A 17986-nucleotide genomic window follows, 5' to 3' on the forward strand; every position below is an offset into this window, starting at 1 on the left:
AAGCATAGGACCACTCCATCTCTTTCCGATGATGTCGATAAAGGCGACTAAGGGATTGACTTATATATTAAAGATTCTATCAGCATACCTGTCACTATTAACCTGGCTTAATGATAGAATCTCAATTCTATCATTACGCCAAACAACTGAAAGTGGCTTAATCTTTTCGAGACTGCTGGCTTTGTCTACCTCGTAAGGGATATAGATGTGATTATATGTATAGATGTATATTTTAATAATCCGAAGAAGTTTTGATTACAAAATGAAAGATCTTCTGAGTTGAGAGAACTTGAACCTGTTGGAAGTTTAGTTTGTCTCTAAGCACAGAAATATTAATCGTAAGTCTCTGCGCGCGGTTTTTTCGCGCTTTAATTTTATATGATGCTTTAAAATGTACTAAATCTGCAATATTCTCATTTCCCTACACCAACTTATAAGTTTTGCCAACAAGCTCATTGTAGAGTGGCCATATTATCTATAGTGTTTCTGGGACTTTTGACTCTGTCTTCCCTATAAGAAAATTATTCAGATTTTTGGAGTTTTAAGGCTTGATTAAGAAGCTACACTTAAACATTTTAACAGCAAGAACTGAATGTTTGTATCAATTTTATCCTAAAAAAAAAACAAATAAAACACTGTAATTGTCACAACTAACATTTATTAAAATTCTCCAATATTTTAACATATTGACACATAAGAGCTATACAGTTATCTAGAATGGCACTATTTTCCACACAATTAAGTTTACTAAGTTTTTCTTTGATTTTCCTCAATTTCTCACTTACTAGAGGTGCCACAATGCTATTCAAATCTTTGTTATTTGAACATATAGCGGCCGAGTACAATAACCTACTCACATCCATAGTCTGATTATAATAATATTTAACAACCATCAATAGGCCATACAAATTATAACTTAGGCCTTTCATGTCAATGTACAAGTTCCTATTCAACCCGTGACTATAAATAAATGAGATTTGATCTTGGGACAATCTTCTCCCAATAGATTTCAGAAACTCCTCAATATCTTCAAATGTAAATAAATAATAATCAAGATCATTATTGGGCAAGAAAAAACCATATTCTGTTATCAATTTCAAGTTATGGCTATCACCATAGCAAATAAATACTTGGGTATACGGATCAAAATTATTTTTTGTATAAATTGAAAAACGGACATCTGAAAATATATCTTGATTCAAATTCGACACATTCACAAGGTTAAAATCTCTACTTAACATTAGTTTTGTTTCATTCTTAGCACTAGGACTGTGATTGATCATATCTAAATATGGGCATAATGATATTTTTGTATTATCACATATAAGACTCAAAATAGATTTTTCTATATTTTTTAAATCTATAACTTTAGTTAAATCCATATAAACACACCTAGTATTCACAGTGAAATAGGCCCATTCATAAAGGGACATTGTAAAACTATCTCTTAGTTGCTTCACATTATAATTTCTACAGATATTGCTTTTTAAAATTTCATCAAAAATATGATAAGATGTATTGACAACATGTTTTTGTTTGGAAATCACAGCCGAAATATCATCATGTATATTACACAGTACCTCGTTTGGCAAAAAGTATGGTACAGTGTAGTTACTAGGCAGGCTACCTAAATACACACCCCATTTAGATTCCAAGTTTTGCACTTTTAAAAAAGTCAAATAAAATGCCATTAGGGACTGAAAAGACAGCTTTTGCTTATATTCCTGCAAGCACGACTTCGTGTTTTCTAAAAATATGTTACAAAACTGAATATCCATCAAAATAGTAGTCACATTAATGGTGGAGTTAAGGGGTAAATTCATCAACTCTTCGCCAGCCAATATCTTCCTCTTTGTGAGTACTCCTCGTCCTGTATCATTGAAAATAGCTAGCCTTAGTTTATCATTGCGCCTCATACCCTGTTTTGATAGCCAGGAATTTAAATAAACTATATCTTTGTCTTCATCACAAGTCCTAAAAGTCCTGTTGTTTCTACGTTTCTTGCGGTATCGCCGACCCATGCCTAGGTCGTTGCTGCAAACATATAAGTCATCTTTTGATTTTCTTTATAATATTTCATCATTATGTATGTCAAAACACTAAAATAATTATCTTAAGTCCACCCAGCCAAGAATCGATTTCTGTTTCTGTTTCTGAAACTTTAACAAATCATGTCGTCTATTTTGCCTGAATGACAATGATAACTGACATTTCACGTGACGCTGACAGCCAGTAACAAAAGAAAACATTGAAAACCCCATTGAAATTTAAAATTTATGAAGAAATGGGGGGCGAGTTGCATGCCAAAGTTAAGACTTACGTATCTTTATCAAGCATAAGGAGCGGGGTCTTAAACCAAATCCATGGAGCTTAGTGTACCTAAGTAAGTCAATTTGTTTCACTTTAAAAAACTCTTGGGAATATTATTATACATTATTTAACAAATGTAGGTATGTGCTGTGCGTAATCTTAATTATTTCTATCTGATTTGGAGAAACTATGGCTTTCTTGGCAATTCATTTCATTGGTCATATTTTCCTCTCCGTGAAATATTACATTTCAAAAATAAATATTTATTTGGCGCAATTGCAATTACATTGTTGCTATCATAAAGTCTAACGTTAACGTCAACAAAGTCAATTATATGTCATAGCTAAAAGTGTCATTTTTGAAACAATTTGAGCAACGGTTATTTTTGTAAATCTGTTTTGAAACTTTCTATTCCTTGTTAAAAAGTAATTGTGTAATATAATTTACATTTTATTTTTAATTTACAAACCAAAATAAGTAAAATGTCGCAACAACAAACATCAAATACCATTACTCTTCGGGGATCTGCTCAAATCATTTGCGAGTACCTTAGTATGTACCTTTATACGAATTCTTTTACTTTTGAAGAGCTAATTAGTATTGTTTCGTGTTGTACGTATTTATCACTTACAAGGTGGACAGAACCAAGTCTTTAAAATAATGAAGGGCCACATTCAGCCGGATGGCTTGGTAATGGAATTGTTCGAAATGTAAGTCTCAAAATAATAAAATTTATATGCTTGTTACAGAGTACGCAATCAATTCAGTATTATTCCAAAGAGGTCTTTATCCACCAGAGACATTTAAAGCAGAGCAACAGTATGGCATTACATTGCTGCTTTCAGAAGACCCAGAGATCAAGAAGTTTTTAATGAATTTACTATCTCAAAGTGAAGGTACTGCTATAACTATAATTTCTATCTTGTTCATATAGTCTTCTGCCTAATTTTTTAACTGTTGTTGGAAAACAGCTAACTAACAGCTAGCTAACTATGCTATTTATTATACATTAGTGCAGTTAGATTAATAATATTCAAATTATTTATGATTTTTTTTAGAATGGATAGTTACCAAAAAGGTTCGTAAACTATCACTAGTCATAATAAATGTTGCAAATAAAGAAGTCCTTGAATGTTGGGACTTCAACGTTCAGTACGAAGATGGTGACCCCACATTATCCCAAGAGAAGAACGAAACTGTTGGCACGAAAGAACTGAAGAAGATCCAGCAAGAAATCAGAGATGTGATGTTACAGGTTGCTGCGACAATATCTTATCTACCTTTCCTAGATTGTAGGTGTACATTTGATGTTTACGTTCACGCCAAACCAGATTGCGAAATACCAGACAAATGGGCGGAAGCCGAGTCAGTATCTATTGCGAATGCTCAAAATGTGCAGCTGAAATCATTTTCCACAAGCGTTCACAAAATGGAAACAGTGGTTACGTATAAGTTAGTGGATTAAGGTAGGTAAGTCATTTAATTTTTTAATTTGATTATGGATTGTGAAATGATGAGACTTATTTTACATCAGTCATTAGTCTGCGGCATAGTAGTGATGGTGTTTGCTAGCTTTACTGAATTGGTTCACCCTATAGATAGTACTATCAATATCTTAATTGTTAAGAAACTGATAGCCTATCAATCAACAATCATAAGTCCAGCAGTAATGCTCAAATTCAATGAATTGTACGTACAAAATTTCAATTTAATTATTTTAAGTGTGTGTGTGTGTGTGTGTGTGTGTCGTATGTTATTTAGTTTTAAGCTTAGTTAAGGTATTTCGGACCTGATCATTTGTAAAAATATATTGATTTCTGGCTTCAAAATGTCTGGTTCTGATTCATTTTAAAGGTAGTCGCTATACACAAATCTGGTGTCAATATCACTTATGGCAGATTATCCATTTATGATTTTTGAAGAAGGAAATTATGTAGATATAATATTATCTTCATTTTTTCATGGTCTGTCCTACAAAACTTTATTTATTTGAAACCAAATTCAAGGACCTTATTTTACTGTATTCTATTATTTATATTCCTGTCTGTATGATATGATATTTTTTAATTGATTATCTTCATGTAACTTTTGATAATATTATGTTTCCCTCTTGTGTATTTCAATTCCTATGTACATTTTAATTTTAACAGTATTTGTAAATATATGTAATTAAGTTAATAGTTCTTAAGTCTTAAGATTTTGATCCATTTTAAATTCGAAATAAAATTTGGTTACTTTGCTTTACTTTATACTTTTATTACTTTCTTTGAATATTTTTTCCTGGGATGAATGGTCATGTAATTAAGGGAAACTTCACATTGACCACATTTTCAAAGATGGTGATATGACATGAATCACGAATAAATAATAGCACATTTCTGGTGCAAAGCATCTCGTTGTAGTGTAATAATGATTTCTTCGTGGAGGCACAGGTCAAACCTGCATATTCAGGCCACTGAATGTGCAACCATGTTCCGGTATGCTTTAGGTTCCCCTGCATTTATCTACTTTCCCAATTCAGGATTGTGGTCAAAGGCATTCCGCGCTCTTATCCAGGGAGGTAAGGAATAATAGATGTAACCCTGACTATCGCCAGTTAGAAATTTAAATTTTGCGTCGCACTATATTAAATAGTCGTGTCGCGTCTCTGGTGTGAACCAACCCTAATATAACGAAAAAAGAAGCTAAAATTAAACAATTATACCAGCTTTTAAATGGTTTATATATAACAAAGCATTTACAAAAATAGCAATTAATGGCTACAATAAATAATGTCTATTCAGCAAATAATACTGTACACAACTGTTAATATAACTTAACATTTTAACGGAGAAACTGATACGAGATCTTACAAATAATCCAACCAATACATATTTTTTTTGTAGATCCATAATTCAAAAATAATCTCATATGGGTATGTAGGTAATTCATTCAAATTTGTGCCACAGAAATTTGAATAATATTTATGTTCCAAACTGCTATAGAAATCCTTTATTATTCTGATTTCTGTGATTTTCTCTAGGTTACAGAAAACTCTTTTAAAATCTTCAGATACTGTGTAAGGCTTTACTCTGTAAGGTTTATTCGATGTTTTACTTTGCTCAGCTTTGCATATTTGAAATTAGAAAGACCATAGGTGAATGTAAAAACAATATTAAATTTAAAAATGTAGGACAATAACCTGGCAACACTTAATTGGAGACTTAAAAATATTTTAATTTAACTGAATAACAATCATTTTAAGTACCGTAAGTCACAATGTAAGCACCACAATCTTATTAAATGTTTAACACACGAAATATCATACAAAAGCTATACAAATACGCCGTGTTTTCTATAGCATAATGTCAATCTTGGCACCTTTGACTATAATGGTTGACCAACGCGCTTATTCACGAACGTCGATTAGGCATTGTCTTCTTTTTCTATCTCATATCAAGAGAGAGAATATAAAATATGTTTTGCCAACGTCCCCGAATAAGAGCGCAAGTCTCGTTCGAAGTCATGGCGGGATTCTCTATCTTTGAGCGACTACGAGAGTCAGATTTCCCCTGTGTATGCGTCACTGCTAATGGCGATATAGGGCCCGCAATATAAGCATTGTGTAATACGGCCCTAAAATGGCTTAAGTATTGAAAAACTAAAACCTATCCCGCCGGGAAAAAGGCATGATTTAATAATTATCCGGTATTTGCCACATTAAAAATGACCAAATCGCATAGTATTTGGCCCTAAAAGATTATTATAAGAAGGAATGCTTCATTTTTCTTAATCGTAATCAGTATTCCGTTTTAGTTCAGTCGAGTCGTATTTTTCGTGTTTTATTCGATCACCACAGCGGTTCGCCTTTGCCTGTAGAGAGAAAAAACAATTAATTTTTGTTTTTTTTTTCTATTTGCTTTATTATGTTTTCATTAAATTTACTTGGGCAAACTTAAAGTGTATCCTGTTGCGCATGCAATGTTATCTCACAACAAATAGTAAGAATTACATTTTTTTAAAATTAGAACATGCTGCATCAGTATTAGTCACTTACAATAAAGCGTTAGTAACTAATTTTTAAATAAATGCATAAAAAATGTAACATATTTAAGTACATATATTTTGCAAGCTTTTATTCGAATATTTCATTAATTAAAAGTTAAATCATTTGTCAAAAATATATCCTAGTTTCGAAATACATATGTATCGCAAAGTTATTGAAAGAAAAATTATTAAATTAAGAAGGTAAATCCTGTTAAAATTTATTATTTATTATTAAATAAATTTATTATAAAAAATTATTTATTTAGTTTATTACAATTATGATAAAATATATAATTATTTTTTATATTTTTTATATCTTCGTTATTATTTATTCGTATCGAATTAGTTACATTTCTTATGCGGTAAATGAGTGCGGGTTGTTATACAGTGCACGATATAAAATTTCGAATAATACATACCATTTTCACAATGGAAAGTCCTTCCAATTTCATTGATTTGTTGTTTCAAGGAAGACAAAGCGAGTGAGTGAAACAAAAACAAATTATCGCCTCTCTGTTAATTCCAACACTCATTCTTTTATTTTATTGTAATTTTGGTATATCCATTACATTATAACACGATGTTTTCCGTCTTAATATTTGTTGTGAGACTACAAAATCAGTGAAGGTACAATGACGTCATAAAAAAATATAAAAATATATTTAAGTATGAAAAGTTTAAAAAGAATTTGGGCTAGAAATTGAGCGACTCGCTGCATTGGTACATTATTTTGGATTGAATGACGTCACTTTACCTTATAATGCCCTAAATCCTCGAAATGTATTATATAATAAATAGCCCTTTTCTAGTTTTAATTACATATAAATAAGGATTCGAACTTAAAAATAAAAGAACTATACAAAATGAAAAATTAAATAACAACTGTAAGAATTCGGTCCCATACAGCGATAGAGCACATTTTTAAAGGGTTCCTAAAGTTTCAATTAGATTAGTTACCACAACCATCCATCCAAATTGTTACAAAAAAAAAGACAAAATTACATTATGAGATATTGGCCTATCTAGGTCTATTAAAACTGTGATATGACTAGGTGGAGTATAACGGACATTGGTGTTTGTAAATCGGTTTGATTTAAATTGACTGATTAAAAATAACACAGAAATATCCTCTGCGCTTGAAAAAAAAAAAAAAATTGAAATAAAAAAAAAAACAGATTTTAATCAAGAAGATGAAAATACGAATTTAAGTTGTATAATTTTTGTACAATAATAAAAGAACAAAAATGTGAAATAATAAAATAGTTAAGCGCGCAGAGAGTGTGATACAAGAATGTTTTCTATTTATTGTTAAAAACCTTATGCTAATAAATATTTACATTATCGCAAGTCTCATAATCAAAACATTACATAATTCCTACAAGTTATCAAACCTTAAAGTTAACAATAAAATAAATCGCAATATTACAAATATGCGTAAAATATTTACAACTTCAAATACAGGCATACAAAGAAATACGAGTAAGTTGGATTTCGGTAGTATCAATGTTAGGAATAATTTTACTAATTAAGTATACATAGCTTACTCACAAGAATAGTTTATTCACTAAATATTACATGGATATTTCGGCATTTACCAAAATATACTCTATTTTCGTTATGCTAAAGTCAGTTCTGTTATTAAATAAAAAAAAAATATGATTAAATTAAACGGAACTGTTACAAATGCTAAAATCTCACTGAAACAGCTATCCTTTGAATTGAATATAACTAAATTAAGCATAAAATGTTTTTAGAATTAAGCAAAGTAAAAATCATTGTTCTCCATAAATGAAAAACAGGTTCTAAAACAAGAAGAGCTGATCCTTAAAGAAGTTTGTTTATTTCATGACCAGATCTAAAATAATTCTTGTTTTTTTAAGGCTATCATAGGCGTAGGTCCGCGGTAAGCATTAGGTCTGCCATTTTTGTATATCTCCTTCATAATCAGCAAGATAAGTAATTATCGTTTCATATCGAATAAGTCGAATGTATTATTCAAACGAATCACTCGTCTTGCCACTCGTTAGCCGTACACGAGTTTTGCTTGGTATAGCCGCTATCATTTGAAGTTCTTAATTATTACCCAGTAAATTTGATTTCTATACGACTGTTTCACACTATGTATCATCTGCTGAATTATTCAAATTCTCATCGTGCCACGGCCTCAATGGTAGCAACGCTAGTATATATAAAAAATAGGTTTTAGATTAAACACGAAAGGCAAGAATAAATACACTAGCGACCTTATCAAGCAAACTCATGATAACTGAACAAATTTGAGTGACTATAATCACTAATTAAAAAAATTGCTCGGGGCTTTACTATATCAACTTACAGTTTGGATACCTAAGTCCTACGACCATATCATTTTGGTCACGAAATAGGCCATTTATCAAAACACTACATAGTAAGCGCTGACTGTGTATGGAATTATATAGATGAATCTATTTACACTTAACTATAAAGAAATGCACAGTCGCTGTCATGAACGCGGCCATTTATTTTGCACATTCGTAATTCACAGAAATTTGAATAATATTTCTTTATTACACACAGAAATTTGAATATTATATATTATTAAGATTTCTATGATCCAACATACACGCTGTGTAAAATATAGGGCCGCGTTTTCCAAATTTTGACTTTACCATGGACATTCATGCCTAAAATAGTATTTTTCTTTCAGTATTTGGCTCGTTTACATACTCGTACATAGTTCTTTATTGTCTTTGAATCCTAAAATACCGTACCGTTTATTAGAAGAGCAATGTTACCATTAATACATTCTCACCTTTATGCGATTTGTACTGGCCTTAATAGCGGTAAAACAGTTTCTTTAAATAGTCAATAGTTTAGTACCACAGAAATCGTAAAAGTCTTACATTATTTAAATTTCTATGTCCAGTACAGATTATGTTCTCAAGCCTAGCGTTGGTTCCTCAAAATGCCTGTAGGTATTAATGTACAATAGCATCCACCATAGATTCTGCAATTTTTCTGCCCATCAAAACACAAAGCATATTTTCGTTCTAATTTTCTTGATTCTGTGTCTTATGTATGTCCATGGTCGTCAGAATTGTTAAGGTGGGGGTTTATATCCTTGACATAGCTAGACACAGCTAACAGTAGTACGAGGTCGACAGACCCAACTTGCAAGAGTACGGGAAGTGGTACCTACTGCTTCGGTTCGAAACGTCCTTATTCTCGCACCGTTGCCCGTTGAAACCTTCTGGGCATCTAGAAAATAGAAAAATCAAATAGTTAGGTATATTATAAATGCGAAAGTAAGTTTATTTGTATGTTTGTCGTCTTTTCCTGAAATTTCGCGTATATAATTGTCTAGATCCTTCTCCAACAACGGGTACTTTTCATCCCAGTAAAAGCTATAGTTCCCGTGGGATTTGTGTAAAACCTGTATTCTTTAGTAGGTGGCCCCTTATTCGCTAGGGCAAAATTGCGGATATAAGCTTGTATATTTATAATTTGATTAAGAGGAATATGATATTACAGGTATTTATTGCCCGCGAATTTCGCCATCATCTGTGTAAGTCCCGGTTGTGTCTTCCCGGCAGAGTAGCCATGTCATGCTACTGGATTAAGTTCCGTACATATTCACACGAAGCGACTGTCGTCTGACCTCCGTAATCTTTGCAGGTGAACCTAACCCATTTTTGATCATGGTTATAACATTCCACCAGAATTTTTAAGGGCAGGACTACTCCCGATGTTTCCCGTCACCGTGCGAACATCTACACAAGTTTGCATCACGCTTTTTATTCAAGTACTTCAACAGTTTAACCACCGTCGCTCTTGTTGGATCTAAGATATGTTATATTGTACCGTGTGGTTCCCGGGACCAATACAAAAAGAATAGGACCACTCCATCTCTTTCTCATGGATGTCGTAAAAGACGACTAAGGGATAGGCTTACAAACTTGAGATTCTTAGTTAGGCGATGGGCTAGCAACCTGTCACTATTTGAATCTCAATTCTATCATTAAGCCAAATAGCTGAACGTGGCCATTCAGTCTTTTCAAGCCTGTTGGCTCTGTCTACCCCGCAAGGGATATAGACGTGACCATATGTATGTATGTATGATATTGTACACTTACTTGCAAGCCTGTTCTTGAACCACTTCGAAGAATAAGCAAGTGCCTCCGTTGAGGCAGTAGGACGACGGGTCCGGCATCGGGCAGGGCGCGCCTGACGTTGCTGGAAATTGTAAAATATCAATTCAATTAAATAAATACGATGTGGCGTACCATTGACGTGGTAGGTACGCCATCGATGTGACGATCATGGATTTAGTGACCCGCGTTGTGCCGACGTACAGAAATATCTAATATAATATTACAAATGCCAAATTCTGTCTGCAAAGCTCGAGCCGTCAACGGAGAAAGAGAAATAGTCTGATAGAGAATTAAGTATTTCTAATAAGGGATGAGAAAATAATTGGATTGTTTTGTAAAGAAATCTATCAGCTAAAAATTGTCTCCTTAATACAAGAGGAGGGTCCAAACATTCAACCTGAAGGGCATTTGTCGGAGAAGATTTCATAGCACCGGTTATAATTCTGAGACATTTATGTTGAATTTTGTCTAATTTCGCCAAAGCTAATTTGTTGCATGGTTCTAGTAAAAAGGCACCGTAGTCAAAATGGCTACGTACAAGGGCATTATAAATTAATTTTTGACTATAGGGATGGGAGCCCCAGCGGACTCCAGAGAGAGACCTCATGACATTAACTCCCTTTTCAGCTTTTTGGACAACATGGTTTAAGTGAGTAACACCTGTTAGTTTGGAGCCTAAGGTAATTCCTAAAAATTTACAGTTGTCTTTTTGAGGGATAGTTACATTATTAATCGAAACAGTTAATAGGGACAAAGATCTCTTCCGAGTAAAGACGACACAGTTTGATTTAAGCCGTCGAGCCGAAAAAAAGCCAATTTTGTTGTAAGTTTGAAGAAAGAAGATAATATACCGTCTTATCAATCCAAGGGGAAACAGGCAATTTTTTCTAATAATTCCTAAGTGAATAGGAAAAACAGGAGTTTTTGCCTAACGTGGGTGAAGTTGTGAACAAAAGCTATTATTTATTTATTTATTTAAACTTCATTGCATAAAATACAAATGTATAGCACAATTGGCGGACTTAATGCCAAAAGCATTATCTACCGGTCAACCATTGGGTCTGCCAGAGAACTTTATATTATACTTATTACTTTACACTGTAAAAAAATATGATTATTCAGTCTACGTTTTTTTCTCATGAGACGCTACTGTTATGTCTAGGTTACGCAGACGTGCCGCTATTAAACCCCATTATTCACTAACTGATCATTCAGATCACACCCATTGTTTCGCTGATACTTCAAGGAAAACGCAGTAAAGTAGTTCCATGTGTTGTTGTTGAATGTAAAATTGCACCGGTAAATTGATGCTCATTGTAAAAAAATATATTTAAAACAGTTCGATTTTGAGTTCTAGTTCGTAGAGAAGTAACTCGGATATAACAAATGTAAGCATCCTCTGATTTTTGTACATGAGAATAATCTTCATCTTCTTGTCAATCATTCACTCATCATCAATTATCATAATCACAAATTACTACAGATTTACAATCGTGTTATTCCAAATTATCGTTTCTTGCTCACTTCAAATTGCAAAAGATTGACATAAAGTCCAAAAAAATTCAGAAGATAAGGCGGCAAATATAAAGCAATTTGTTTATGAAGTCAATTTATTCTAGTACTACATTATAAGCAATTAATAAGCCTAAGCTTATAGTCAAAATCAAGTGCCTGTGTCATTAGCAGAGACGCGATATCATGCTGTTAACTCATTCTCTATTCCCACAGACCGTTAATTCTGTAAACTTTCATAAATGCATTCGAACTCATCTAGTTCTTTCATTCTATTACTAACTGTGCCTATAATTTGCTAATAGTAACATGCGGCTATATCACTAACAGGCACGTTAGCTGCTGTGATACCAATATCTTTTTTTCTTCTTCCTTTACCCCAGCTCTACTTACCACTCTTACTTTACTCTTCATTTCGTTTATTGGCGCATTGGATTCTGTTGGTCCTAACATTATTCTATTGCTTTGTTACTTACTGATAGTATCAGGCGCCTGCGTCACTAATAAAGGCGACATCACACTGACGTTGGCAGCGGCGATGGCTGGAGGGCCCACGGCGCCCTGCGCTCTGCACTCGTACGTGGCGGAGTCTTCTCGTCTCGCGTGCCTTATGACTAAAACCGAGCGCCTCCTGAAAGTTTACAATCACATCTTTAATAAGTTTTACCAGTAGACACACCTACATACAGCTTAGCATTCTTAACAAGGAGAATTCTGTTTATTATTTGTTTCCGAAAAAATGTAATAAACGGTCTCTGATACCTGACAAAATTGCAGGAATTTCAGCCAATGCCGAACTTTTATAGCTAATCGAAGAGTCTAAGTTCCATATATTGGGAAAATTAAGATACAGCAGCAGATATAATATAAGATCAGTAATAATCCAAAATTTAATCTGCGCCAATATGCTCAGTAAGATAATCTGTTTAACAAAGACATACATTTCAAAATAACAGAAGATGACAATTCTTATAGTTTTAGGAAGTATAAAAAATCATTTCGGAACAATGAAAATCCAAATATTATGAGACCATGATATTTGGATTTCCATTGTTCCGATACTACTCGTACTACCATTATTCCGTATTGTTATTTTACATCTCTACCGGCAAAACCTTTATAATCAAAATTCTATAAAGAAATCAGATAGCTCCAAACGATGTCCAAGCGGCCCCTGACCTGCTTAATGACCCGACAAATTACTGTTCGCATCACTTGATCATAATTACTAGCAAATTGCAAATCCAAGAGTGACTCAACGTGGTTAAAATAAAGGCGACTATTGCTCGGATCGGCTGGTAAATTGGTTAAATGCCCAGGTCGGTCAATGGCAGTATGCAGTTTAGATTAGGGCAATCTGTTGGAACACTAATGTAAGCACCATATGAATGCAGTCGTTTGGTTGTTGATTCACTTGTTGATACAATGTCATATGGTGCAATTGGGTTAGGGTGCAATGGAGAGATAAAGACTGAAGGCTAAGCTAAGCTGATCAATTTAGTGCCTTAGTTGTTTATGTGTTTTCTATTATGTTAATAGAAACACCTAAACAATTAACAACTATATGGTTTTGAATTGAATCAAAACTTAGTGAATGCTTTGAAGAAGACGTGTTCTGCACTCATTAAGGAATATGTAGTGGCCTAAGAAATATGCCCGACTTTAGCTGGAGACTAGATGATGAATTAATTGTTTTTTGTGGATGAGAATGAAATGGATGAGTAAAATGATGGTGAGTTAGTGATTGATAAGAAGTTTCTTCATCAATTTCGTTAGTTTAGAAGCACAGCTTTCATAACCGATGATGGATTAAGAATGTGTAACAGAGATTAATGTCACCAAAGAAAGTTTACTTATGGCGTCATAAACATGAAAATTCTACTCTGTTTTAACAAAAAGGCTTTTATATGTACTTGTAATTCATTTAAGGTGATAAGCTTGCAACCTGCCACAAATCCGAATATTAATTACACATTAAGCCATCTAGCAAATTTCATGCAAACTTTCCATGTAACCTAAGTCATACCGACCTTCCTTGTAAATGATAAAGTCGTGATGTGTAAGTTTGTTTGTTACGTACCTAAAGTTCTGCACCCGAAACCTCCTGAGCGCAATTTCTGTGACGGGCTTTCCGTCCTTGTACCACATGATCCGCGGCGGCGGCCGTGCACTAGCGTTGCACTCCAGCTTCACCCGGGTCCCCTTTGTCGTCCTCACCGACTGCATTGGCTCCACTTTGGCTGGACTACCTGGGTGCAGAGGAAGATTTTTTTAAATATAAATATACGTACATATAATCACGTTTGTATCCCTTGCAGGGTAGATATAGCCAGCAGTCTGGAAAAATATAGGTAACGTTCAGTTATTTGGCTTAATGATAATGTAACAGTTTGTTATTCCAACGCCTTTAAGAATAACAAGTTTACGAGCCTACCCCTTAGTCGCCTTTTAAGATATGGGAAAGAGATAGAGTGGTCTAATACTTTTCCTATTGGTGCCGGGAACCACCGGATAATCCTATACTTATAGGGATAGAAAGAAAGTCGTGAAAAGAATCCTAATAAAACAGTGTACAGTTTTAAAGAGATTCGTTGGTAGTCTAATCAGTAAGGTGCCTGGTTAAAATGCGCAGAAAGGCACAGGTTCAAATCCTACCTCGGCTATTTACAATGACTTCTTCCTAAGTTATCTACATTAGTTTCAATACTAACTGATGCTTTTACGGTGTGGGAAAACATCGTGAAGACACCTGCAGATTCAAGCAACTGGATGTGTAACCATGGATCCAATAGGTTTACCTGCAAAGGTTGCGTAGGTCAGATGGGAATCGCTTCGTGTAAAAACCTGACTCACCCAATATAGGATGCATGGTCAAAGGCATGCCCCGGGCTCTTCTCCAGAGAGGTGAGGATGCAACAGGGACTAAAGACAGGAGGAAGAAGACAGTTTAAAAGATGATTAGTTGACACTGGTAGTAATACGTAGAAGTGTGGACAAACTGAAAAGATTTCTATTTCACCTAACACAAAATGCGTCGCCTTCAAAGTCCCAGACTAAAAATAAGCGACTGTCATTAGGCCAATGGCCTTATTATTTCGTCTGACGAGTAACATTTGTAAGATCAAAATACCGCGTGTTATCTAAACGTACAGTTTCCCCACTTATGGGTATTTTACCTTTATTTAGGGAAAACAAATCTTGTATACTCAGTGAATTACAATCCTCAAAGAGCACGCAAATTGTTTTTTATTTTTTATTAAAGAGATATTGTGTGGTCTCTAAATAAAGAAATAATGAATTATAAAATATTCATATTAACAATTAAGTTAGTAGCTAAAAACTTGTAGGAGTGTTGGACGTCACCAAAATTACCAATAGATTTTCTATATACTATATGGTGTGCTAGACAGGTAAATTGTGGTTGCCTGAAAAACTATTGCTTTTTGTTATGACGTGAAATAATTCCATGCCACGAGGGCTGAAAGAGATTGCATGACAGGTTGCTAGCCAATCGGCTTATAGAAGAATCCCAAGTTTATAAGCCTATCCCTTAGTCGCCTTTTACGACATCCATGGGAACGAGATGGAGTGGTCCTTATTTCTTTTATGTTGCCGGGAACCACGCGGCGTGTAAATAAAAGTATTAATTTAAAAATAAAGACCCACGGGAATTGAAGAACATTAAGCGGCAACACAGTACCTAAATCGCATTTTGGACATCATATTCATGACGACAGAAAAAATTGGCTCCGTTTCAGCAGCGAGTGTTTGAAGTAAATCATCTTCTATATCATTCCTGTCATACTTAATGTTCGTATCAGGGTCGTTTTTGACAAATCTTGTTTTTTTTAATATTATTATACTCGTAACAAATATTACGAATAATTTCGGGTCGTTCAACTTCGGTATTACGCAACATTTTTATGCGTCGCGTCATATTTATATTTGAAGAAAATTGTCGCGTGGTTTGAAGAATTTATTTGCATTATTAGCATTTTTTCAGATTTTATTTAGTAACTCCTGTTAGTCTATAATTATTAATAAATTATAATTATTATAACACCTAAAAACTTAGAATTTTATTTAGATCATAGAATTAGAAATGGATCACAAAGCACATAGTGATAAATTTAAAATTTCTCAAAGCTTAAAGATAGAATTGAGATTCAAATAGTGACAGGTTGCTAGCACATCGCCTAAAAGAAGAATCATAAGTTTGTAGGCCTTAAATGGATGTCGTAAAAGGCGACTAAAGGGATACCTAAGTCGCCTTTTACGACATCCATGGAAACGAGATGGAGTGATCCTATTATTTTATTAAACGTTGCCGGGAACCAATCAAATTTTCCTTTTTAATTTCACAATATACCTACTTATTTCTAACCAACTACTACTTCATATTGTTGTAGAGTACTCGTACTTGACTCACAAAACATCACAAAAATAGAGCCGGTATATCAGAGGTAGTGTTGTTCAAATTCAGGTGAACTCTGTAAACGAACATGATTTATAGCTGTTCGCTTGCTTTTAGAACTTTACAACATAATTTATCTTAGTATAGATACGTGGTCTTTGTGTGTAAATGAATATATTTATTATTGACTAGCTGTGCCCGCGACTTCGTCCGCGTGGAATAGTTTGGGCATCATTGAAGCCCAGGATGAATAATTTTCCCAATTGTTTTCACATTTTTCATTATTTCTTTGCTCCTTATAGTTGCAGCGTGGTGTTACTCATATATAGCCTTCCTCGATAAATGGTCTATTCAAAGCAAAAAGAATTTTTCAATTAGAACCAGTAGTTCCTGAGATTAGCCCGTTCAAACAAACAAACTCTTCAGCTTTATAATATTAGTATAGATGTTATTATATGTTACGAAATTATTCGAAGCTACGTTCATATGGATGGGGATGGATGGATTTCAGGTGATCAATATAAATAAATATATAATGGACAAATTACACAGATTGAGTTAGCCTCGAAGTAAGTTCGAGACTTGTGTTACGAGATACTAACTCATCGATACTTCCTACTACTATTATAAAGGCGAAAGTTTGTATGGATGTTTGTTACTCTTTCACGAAAAAACTACTGAACCGATTACCATGAAATTTGGTATGTAGGTAGCTGAAGACCCAGAATAACACATAGGCTACTTTTTATCCCAGAGTTCCCGCGGGATTGATAGGGTTTCCATGCGGACGAAGTCGCGGGCGGCCTCTAGTATTTTATAATAAATACTTATTATAGACAAACATCCAAGACCCAGGCCAATCAGAAAAAGTTCTTTTCTCATCATGCCCTGGCCGGGATTCGAACCCGGGACCTCCGGTGTCACAGACAAGCGTTCTGCCGCTACGCCACAGAGGCCGTAACAATATGATAGCCTGAAGGAAGTTCTTATATTCTTAGTTCTAGCACGTAATTAATTCCATGCTGTGTGCGTCTCGGTAACAATAAAAAAAAGGAATAGGACCACTACATCTCTTATCCAAGGATGTCGTAAAAGGCGACGAAGGGATATGCTTATAAACTTGGGATTCTTCTTCTAGGGGATGGGCTTGCCACCTGTCACTATTTGAATCTCAATTCTATCATTAAACATTTTCAAGACAGTCGGCTTTGCCTAACCCGCAAGGGATATACACGTGATTATATGTATGTATATCTGTACATAGTTAATTGTTTTGTTTCTTTTGTCTTTTCTGCTATGTTGAGATAGCCAGCCATAAATGATTTGCCACAAAATTTCAATACACAACACTGAAATAACTTCATTTTCACATAAAAATCGTGGGCTGAACTATGTAGCTTGGCAAGCTGACATTAGGAAATGAATGAACTCCATAACAGTCTACATTAAATGTGATGGTTGGGAGCTCATGACCTTTGACCTTAATGCTCCCAACAATTCGTTAATGGACTATGTCGTGACGTCACGCCATTCAGATACGTCTACGCCTACTGCCCATTCAGGATTCCTGATGGTATTCATGCCAATTTTTATC

At 34.2% G+C, this 17986-nt stretch overlaps 3 protein-coding genes across 5 annotated transcripts in view; 1 reads left to right on the forward strand and 2 right to left on the reverse strand.

Moving 5' to 3' along the window:
• Positions 1 to 649: 649 nt before the first annotated feature.
• On the reverse strand, positions 650 to 2171 carry LOC106143516 (SET domain-containing protein 4). The gene has a single exon (XM_013345628.2). It carries the CDS (start codon positions 2019 to 2021, stop codon positions 651 to 653), a length of 1371 nt encoding a protein of 456 aa, XP_013201082.1. The 5' UTR covers positions 2022 to 2171; the 3' UTR covers position 650.
• Positions 2172 to 2672: 501 nt separating this feature from the next.
• LOC106143517 (mitotic spindle assembly checkpoint protein MAD2A) lies at positions 2673 to 4434 on the forward strand. Its single transcript, XM_013345630.2, has 3 exons — positions 2673 to 2862; positions 3060 to 3206; positions 3369 to 4434. The coding sequence occupies exons 1-3, from the start codon at positions 2793 to 2795 to the stop codon at positions 3773 to 3775; spliced, it is 624 nt and encodes a 207-aa protein (XP_013201084.1). The 5' UTR covers positions 2673 to 2792; the 3' UTR covers positions 3776 to 4434.
• Positions 4435 to 5034: 600 nt separating this feature from the next.
• LOC106143576 (protein vein) overlaps positions 5035 to 17986 on the reverse strand; it is a 66084-nt gene continuing 53132 nt past the window's right edge. The window contains exons 2-6 of one of the 3 annotated variants that reach the window (XM_013345705.2): positions 14059 to 14227; positions 12455 to 12609; positions 10449 to 10548; positions 9515 to 9573; positions 5035 to 6162 (exon numbers count right to left, since the gene is read on the reverse strand). In XM_013345705.2, coding sequence (XP_013201159.1) covers positions 6140 to 6162; positions 9515 to 9573; positions 10449 to 10548; positions 12455 to 12609; positions 14059 to 14227 — 506 coding nt within the window. In that variant the 3' untranslated portion in view covers positions 5035 to 6139. Of the gene's footprint in view, positions 6163 to 6702; positions 9574 to 10448; positions 10549 to 12454; positions 12610 to 14058; positions 14228 to 17986 lie in introns of those variants that run through there. The other 2 variants (XM_013345704.2, XM_013345703.2) reach the window with 2 other exon arrangements.

Source organism: Amyelois transitella, chromosome 7 (assembly GCF_032362555.1).
Source record: "Amyelois transitella isolate CPQ chromosome 7, ilAmyTran1.1, whole genome shotgun sequence".
Taxonomy (NCBI): domain Eukaryota; kingdom Metazoa; phylum Arthropoda; class Insecta; order Lepidoptera; family Pyralidae; genus Amyelois; species Amyelois transitella.

Bases quoted from the DNA above. Each gene is read 5' to 3' on its own strand.
- LOC106143516 (XM_013345628.2), bottom strand. From the start codon at position 2,021: ATGGGTCGGCGATACCGCAAGAAACGTAGAAACAACAGGACTTTTAGG.
- LOC106143517 (XM_013345630.2), top strand. From the start codon at position 2,793: ATGTCGCAACAACAAACATCAAATACCATTACTCTTCGGGGATCTGCT. The intron at 2,863-3,059 runs GTATGTACCTTT...TGCTTGTTACAG, and splicing joins AATCATTTGCGAGTACCTTA to AGTACGCAATCAATTCAGTA. The intron at 3,207-3,368 runs GTACTGCTATAA...GATTTTTTTTAG, and splicing joins TTTACTATCTCAAAGTGAAG to AATGGATAGTTACCAAAAAG.